The sequence below is a fragment of the Thamnophis elegans genome, chromosome 9 (genome assembly GCF_009769535.1).
Source record: "Thamnophis elegans isolate rThaEle1 chromosome 9, rThaEle1.pri, whole genome shotgun sequence".
NCBI lineage: Eukaryota > Metazoa > Chordata > Lepidosauria > Squamata > Colubridae > Thamnophis > Thamnophis elegans.
The window spans coordinates 25,442,682-25,451,249 of NC_045549.1; the positions used below are offsets into that span (position 1 = coordinate 25,442,682).

At 38.9% G+C, this 8,568-nt stretch overlaps 1 protein-coding gene across 2 annotated transcripts in view; it reads left to right on the forward strand.

Moving 5' to 3' along the window:
- Positions 1-5,700, forward strand: part of ENPEP (glutamyl aminopeptidase) — a 62,213-nt gene extending 56,513 nt beyond the window's left edge. For both annotated transcript variants that reach the window (XM_032224414.1, XM_032224413.1), the window contains exons 19-20: positions 2,103-2,184; positions 4,309-5,700. In XM_032224414.1, coding sequence (XP_032080305.1) covers positions 2,103-2,184; positions 4,309-4,449 — 223 coding nt within the window. In that variant the 3' untranslated portion in view covers positions 4,450-5,700. The remainder of the gene's footprint in view (positions 1-2,102; positions 2,185-4,308) is intronic.
- The last annotated feature ends 2,868 nt before the right edge of the window (positions 5,701-8,568 follow it).

An 8,568-nucleotide genomic window follows, 5' to 3' on the forward strand; every position in this document is an offset into this window, starting at 1 on the left:
TAAGATACTCAAGATTTTGAAGAGGCAATTTTTTAAAAAAAAAATTGCACTGTGCAGACATCCCAAAAATGGCCCGTTTTTCGTGAAAACAGGCCTGGGTTTCCCTCCCATAAAAAAGGGCATGAATAGCCTTTAGGAGGCTTATAGAGTGCTCCTGGGGGATGGGGGTGGTGGTAAAAAGATAGCAAAAATATGGCACATTTTTCACTCATTTCTGCCCTCCCCAGCCCCCAGGAGCACTCTACAAGCCTCCTAAATGCTATGCACAGCCATTTTGGTGAAGGGGACGTAGTTTCAGGAGGCAAAAAATGCTGTATTCAGTGTATAAGATGCACTCAGATTTTCAGCCTCTTTTTTGAGGGAAAAATGTGCGTCTTATACTCCGAAAAATATGGTAATGTTTATGTCAGACCTGGAAGCCATCTTTTACATTTGGGCCTTTAGGCCTGCCATATTTTCTACTGTGAGAAATGTGTTACTTGGAATGCTGACAGTTTAAACATAACTTTCTCAAGACATTTGGTGCCTCTTCTCGCATCACATGACGAAGAAAGAAATGCATAGCTGCAGATGAAGCTGAAAGAGTATTAAACCTCCAGGGCCTGATATTTGTGATGAGCCATGCTAGAAAAGAGAATTGAACAAGTCAATAGGTCGTAAGTCCCCTATTCAGATTCTGGCTTAAAAAAACAGAATGAGCTATTTCTATGATTGGAATAACCTCTGGATTCTCCTACTCAGATAGTCTATGGAAATATAAAAGGTGAATTAAAACGAAGGACAGAAAAGGTCAATCAAAGCAGGATCAAGCCAGAGTATTTTCTCTTGTGGCAGCAAATCTTTGGAAGAAATTGTTGGTTGCATCCCAGGTTCTGGCTTGAAGGAGACTCTTCCATTGGTCCTGTGAAAATAAGATGCCCCTGCCAATCACATCATTTCTCCTCGGAATGAAAAAAAATATGTGTTTTTTGCTCTTCAGTAGCAAGAGGGAAAGAGAAAGATTGAGTTTATTACAGTCAATGACTAATCTATAAGGCATATCACGTACAATTAACTAATAGTTTAGATAAAGATGCTAATCAAACTACTGTACATTTTATAACAAAATTTGACAAAACTTTAAAAAAACCACATTGCCTGAGTATATCTCCTCTATGGAAGCCACAAAATATCTTGGGCTAGCCACTAGTGCTGTATATGGACTATGCCCGTGATTGCTAACCTTTTTGTTGCTGTGTCCTGAAAGTGAGTGCATGCACATCCATAATGCAATGCATGTTCAACCCCCCTGCATAACCCTGCCAACCGTGCATGAACATGTGACCCCCCTGTGTGTGCCCTACCCCTGTGCATGTGTGTGTGACCCCCCTGCACCACCCCGCCCCGTGAATACAGATGCAATCTCCCTGCATGAACACGCCCCCACATGTGTACGTGCCCCCACGCATGCTTACACTACCCCCTGGAGGCACGTGCACATGTGCGGTGGAGCTGGGCTGGGGCTGATGGTTTACGTGCCTGCAGAGTGGGCTCTGCATGCCACCTGTGGCACACGTGCCATAGGGTCATCATCATTGGACTACTCTAGAAGTTTTACTAAGGCTTACTTCACAGCATTTAAAGCCTGTCTGAAACAAGCACCAGGCCTTCAAATTTTGAGGCTTAACAAAATGTCTTCTAGAATGTTCTGCAGTAGGTAATGGATCTCAATTAGGTTTAGTCCTTATCAAGTGGCCATTAGCTGAGAGATGATGATGATGATGATTCTGTTTCCACTAATTATTTTATCTTGAAAGCCAATATGTAGTAGCCACCACGTTTTGCATGCATAAATAAGGATGTATAAGGAGTCGCGGTGGCACAGTGGTTAGAAAGCAGTATTGCAGGCTAATTTTGCCAAATGCCAGCAGTTCAATTCTGACCGTCTCAAGGTTGACGCGGTCTTCCATCCTTCTGATGTCAGTAAAATGAGGACCCAGATTGTTGGGTGCAATATGCTGACTCTGTAAACCACTTAGAGAGGGCTGTAAAGCACCACGAAGCGGTATATAAGTCTAAGTGCTATTGCTATTGCCAAATATGAATATCTTCTTTTTTCACAGATACACTCTTAATGATAGAAATCTTGGTCGCCTAATATCAAGAATATCAGGCACATTTAACACAGAGCTCCAGCTTTGGCAGGTAAGACACAACGTGGTTTGCTACTGTGCAGCTATCCAATTTTCTAAATATGAAAACTGCCAAGGGACTATTCCTCATTCCTCTTCTAGGTGCACCTATTTAATGAGATGGATATTGATAGGGGCGAGCGATTTCTTGATTGTTGCACTGGCAACTCATAAAAGTTTGCCGAGTTCTGATTGTATAGTCTCCTGACACTTCAAAATAAAACAGTTTTATTGGGCATGTATATAAGCATTAACTAGAATGATAAAACCAGAACAAGAACTTGGTAATGGAAATCTAATAGGAATATTGCTCCTGCCATTTTTTTGTGGCAAACAAAATACTACAATACATACAGCAGTACCGGTCAGCTCAAAGCTAGCACAGAAGGCCACAGTTCCCCAAAGGACTACCTGTACAATATAAGCCAATCAACTCTAACTCCCTTCCTCCTCCACAAAACAAAGTAAAATAAAACAATAACAAATCAAGGGAAAAATTTCATTTCCAGCCACAAGCCTCAAGTTTGTTGCAACCCTCAAAAGATAAAAAAAGAAAAAGAAAAGAAAAAGAATTTGCAGTCCTTGCTGGCAATAAAGTTTCCTAATCCATCCTAAATGTATTTATTTTCAGGACTTATATGGCCACCTAGCTCATGTGTCATCTTTCTTTGTTTTCCCCATTTGTCAGAAAGTCTTGTTCTTTTCCACTCTTTCTAGTTTTCCTGTAAATAGTCTCTGAAAGTTGTGTGACTCACTCAGTTTAAGGTGGGGAATAATTTAATGTACATGGAAACCAAGAGTAGGGCCTGTACATACCCCAGTACCAGTGGTGAAATTCAATTTTTTTTACTACCAGTTCTGTGGGCGTAGCATGGTGGGCGTGGCAGGGGAAGCACACTGCAAAATCTCCATTCCCACCCCACTCTGTGACCAGCCAGAGGTGGTATTTCCCAGTTCTCCGAACTACTCAAAATTTTCACTTCCGGTTCCTCAGAACTTGTCAGAATCTGCTGAATTTCATCCCTGCCCAGTACTAACACATTCCAAACCAAGCAACTCATTAGAAATTATTAAGGAAGAAAAGAAATATGGGAAGTTATAACCAAGAATGTTTACAGTCTGTGAATAATCTAACATCTGTGGGGGACATTTCCTAGTTCAGACATAATTATTCTTTAAAATGAAAAGAGGAACGTTAGCAAGTAAGTAACTCTTTTTTTAAAGAAAAAATCAGAACAAAATATAAGTTTAAGAAAAGCTAGACCACTAAAGGAGATGAGTCAATTGCAAGGACTTTCAAGTTTTGCTACTTAAAAAAAGTTTTAAATTCTATAAGGTCCTTGCTGTGTGGGGAGATTTTGCAGAAAAATGGCACTTTCATGAAGAATATCTTGGGGACTGTAAAACAGCTATATAGCAGAGGAGTTAATGATGGTAACATTTGATCATGCACATCTTGTGCATCTGATGTTCAAAATCATCATAAATCTAAAAGATTGGCTCATTGGTCTTTTCCTATCAGCTAGTTAAGACAACACATCAAACGCAGTCACAAAATGACGGGTGAAAGTCTAGTAAAAAAATCAGATGGTGTGAATGGTAAAACAAAAGTTATCTTTGGCTTCAAGAATTCTCCAGATTCCTGCTGATAGGATGACATGAGTCACTTGAACCAGAGTGATTGGAAGGATCACTTTGAGTTGAGGTGTACATCTTGGTCACTAAATTCAGTCTCCTCCTTCTCCCCACCCTGGTATTTCTTTCAATCAGTAAATTTTAGCATGACAACCATAATGCACCAAAATTCCAGTGCAACAAATCAGGAGTGAAGTTTGAAATCAAAATCAGGTGTGATTAAAAAGTGTTCACTCTATGTTGTGTAAATTATAATCTGTTTTGAATTACTCTGATTCAGAATTCAGGCTTCATTCCAAAGCCGATGCATAGTGTTAAACTTACATGCATAACGACCCATCAGGTATAACCAAGCTCAAAGCCTATTTACAAAATATATTTGATAATTATTGACTTGTAGATCTTTGAAAAATTCTGCAAACTGGAGATACGCGAAACTGTTTGGTCTTCTGAGAAACCAGTTCTATGTTGTTAATATTTGCACATGTTTTATCTTCTTAAGATGGAAAATTTCTTTGAGAGATATCCTGATGCTGGAGCAGGAGAAGCCTCAAGAAAGCAAGCTTTGGAAACTACAAAGAGCAACATCGAATGGCTAAAACTGTACCGAGATGACATAGCAACCTGGCTTAAAGATTTATAACAGCCAAACTTTGTATAATTTTGTCTCAGTCCTCATGAAAATTCTTAGGATTTTTTTTTAAAATCACACCAGCATGTAATTTGCAGAAATACTACATTTAGATTTTGACAGATCTGTCAACTTTGAAATATCTTAATTTATTGAAATACATATTGAAAATAGCCAAGTCATTCTTAAATATTCCTATAAATGTTTCTAATCTCTTAGAACATTTGTTCACATTTTAATTGGACAAAATGTAAAATTGTCATTTGCACAAACATAATTATAGGATCTCCATTACCTTTACGAGCATTACTGATGTTTGTACTTAACCACATATTCGCCACGCTGAAAACGAAACTTTTATACAAAAATATTTATTATTCCATATGTTCAGGAGGCCCTTCCAAATAAAACTTCAGAGAATCCATTCCAAAGGGAGGGCTTTGCCTCTATTTAGAAAAAAAGATAATATGTATATATTCTGTTGGGAAATAAAAGCACAATCCACAATGTTGGCAGGGAGGAGGGAAGAAATCACAAAACTTTGAGAGACAGACAGAATAAAGTTATTAGTCTAAAGCAAGGATGTCAAACTCGATTTCATTGAGGACCACATCAGGGATTTGATTGACCTGAAGGAGCCAGGATGACTGTGGCCGAGGTGTTCATGGCCAGCTCGAGATCACTCATGTCGGGGCGCCTGTGGTGGCCTGAGCACTCTGCCAGCAAAATGAGCTCCATTTTTGGCTGCAACAGCCTCCTGCAACCCTCTGCCAGCGACAGCATAGCTTGGGAGGTGTGCCCACAGCCCAAGGGAGATCTGTTTTCGCTAGCAGAGGCACCACAGGCCAGTCTGCTGTTTCCAGGGCAATCCCGCAGGCCAGATCTAAGCAACCGGGTCCCCGGATCCTTGAGTTTGACACCTCTGTTTTAAAGTGATTTTGAGAAACCCATAGCTTTGTTAAAGATTATATCTCTGGCAAGAGAAAAATGCATATTCCGAAATTTCAGGTAAAGAATCTTTGGTAGCAGGCTTGATCTAAAAATTCTCATCTTGAACCCTGAAAAGCTGTTATCACTCAAAAGAGGAGCCAGCAACATTTTAATTGGTGGGTACTGCTTCTTTGGCCTTTTTAAATTTTTTAAATTTATTTTTTAACGTCCGGCTCTCACCTCCATGTATCATATAATCTTATATGCAAACACTAAAATCTCTCTCACATTTTAACAATCTTGAAAAAAATTCAGCCATCGGAGATTGGATTTTAACAATGAAAAAGGCTACTATACAATTTTATAAACAAATATTTTACTCTTTCTGAAATGGGCACTTTATACAGCAGCTGAGCCCTGCTGAGAAAAACAGCTAGGAATTAATTAGTCCAAAACCAAGGGACATGTCTGATATGAAACAATCATCCAATAGAGCAAATTAAGACCTTGAAATATCTGGATATTGTTTTCCATGTGGCAGGCAACCATAAATCCCATGCCAGCTTTAAGTCCCATTATGTCAGCTTAAATGCACAAAAACAGCATCAACTTTACAATCTTTCCACTTCTCCAAAGGAGCTGAAATATACCTGCAGCATTTTTTTTTCTCAGCTGAGATCTGAGCCCAGCGTCTCTTTGGAGTTCAGGTTATTTCTTTCTCTTGAAAGAGTTCAGTTCTAGCTTCTGAGATCTAAAGGTAAAGGTTCCCCTTGCGCATATGTGTTAGTCGTTCCCAACCTCTAATGACTAAACCCAATGACTAAATGCCAAAGGCGCACAGAACGCTGCTACCTTTCCACCAAGGTGGTCCCTATTTTTCTACTTGCATTTTTATGTGCTTTTGAACTGCTAGGTTGATGGAAGCTGGGACAAGTAACAGGAGCTCACGCCGTTGGCACTAGGGATTCAAACCGCCAAACTGCTGACCTTACTGATCAACAAACTCAGCATCTTAGCCACTGAGCCATTACTTCATTCCAAATGGGATATTTTGCCTTGAAGCCAGCCTACTTAAAATAGAGAACTCCCCCCCCCCCCAATTTGACCCCTTTAATCATGACTTTCACTTTTCCTGGTGCCAGACAATACTTACTCAACTGCAATGCTATGGCTTTACATGGGCAGCTCTTACCCTGAAGGGCTGTGAAGTGCATCAGCAGATCTTAAACAATGGGCTATCGATCAGAGCTGCAATCAGATTCATCAGTTCCACACAGAAAAATATTTTTGAGCTACAATATTTTGCATATTTTCTCTGACCAGTCAGATACCTAAGTTTCATAATGGTTCAAAATTTAGAAAGGCTTATCTAACTAAAGGGATGTGGTGGCTCAGTGGCTAAGACGCTGAGCTCGTCAATCAGAAATGACAGCAGTTACACAGTTCGAATCCCTAGTGCCGCGTAACGGAATGAGCTCTCATTATTTGTCCCAGCTTCTGCCAACCTAGCAGTTTGAAATGCAAATAGAAAATGTAAAAAATGCAAATAGACTTGGGAACGACTAGCACATATGTGCGAGGGGAACCTTTACTTTATCCTTGACTAAATTTAATGCCCTGCTCCTAAGAAGATCTAAAACATCCTTTTGTATCCATGAGGTGGAGGAATAGTTAAGGTAATGGAACATGTTCTCTTATATTGTCCCTTCTATGCAGGAATTATCTCCATTCTTCACTAAACATCCTGGTTGTTTTATCATTTTTAAGTTCTCACTATCTGATTTAACTTCACTGACCACAGCCAAGAACTCTTCTATAGTTGGTATGGTCCACTGTAGTATCTCCTCTCTTCTTTTACATATTTCAGAATGTTATGTCTTCCTCTTTCACTTTAATTAATTATGATGTTTTGTTTTATTTGCTGTTCTGTGACTGAATAAATATTGATTTATTGATAATAAATATTGATTGATAATTTAATCTGAAGTTTTTATGCTTTTATATAATTGCAGTAATACGCCTGAGTGGTTGTATTTCCAGTCCCTGAAATAATCAGTAGTGTAGCAAAACTATCATCCCCACAAGATAGATCAGACCAGGAAAAAACCAGCTGCAGAAGAAGACTAAACTAGACTAGACTAGACTAGACTGACTAGACTAGATTAGATTAACAGAGTTGCAAGGGACCTTGTAGGTCATCTAGTCCAACCCTATACCCAAGCAGAAAACCCTACCTACACCATTTCTGACAAATGGCAGTCCAATCTCTTCTTGAAAGCCAGATGATTTTTTTTAAAAAAATTACAGTAAAGGCAAGCATATTTAATAACAGAAACTGATTGTTCCTGATCCCCCTCCTCCTTATGACCAATGAATTGGAGAGAAGTTTTCCTGAGTTGCTTCCAAATACTACCTTGCTTTCGGAGACTTAAATCATGTTTTAGCCCCCTTTGCTTATGTATCAGTTCTTGCGTATTTCTATCAAAGTCACCTCTCTTACTCTCAAGTACACAAGTAATCTAAATCATTGTAATATAGCTTGATATCTGCAGATGTAGGAGAGGATAATCTGGCTACAGTTCCACACACACACACACACAGAGACACACACAGACACACACACACACAGACACACACAGACACAAAAACACATTTTTCTCTCCTAAATAAAGCTTTGGGTTGTACAGCCATGTTTTTTCCATTCTCTTCATTACATCACGCTGGATCATGGAAAAAGGATGGGCTTCTCTCCTGTGGTGTTCATCGTGCATGGCTTCAGGTGCAAACTGGTACCTAGAATCAATATGGGGAATATGTAGGCATGAATATGTCTGCTCAGTTTATTAGTTACCCAGTTTTAAATTTATTTCATCTTATGTTTTCATTTTGTTTGCAATTCTCAGTATCCTTATGCTGTTTTGGACAATTAGTCTTCTAAGAAACATAATTGTTTTGGACAATTAGTCTTCTAAGAGACATAATTGTAGTTGAGGCTACATTTAAATGTAGACATAATACAAAGAAAAAATGTATTTATTCCTACTTTTTATTCCACACTTGCTGAAAAAACAAACAGATTAAGTAGTTCTAATATTACAAATCAAAATAGTAAATTTCATTAATACTGTTGCAGGTATACAAACTTACATTTTATCATTATGTATTAATAGCAGCCTCTATTGGCAAGAAGAGTCATTGCAA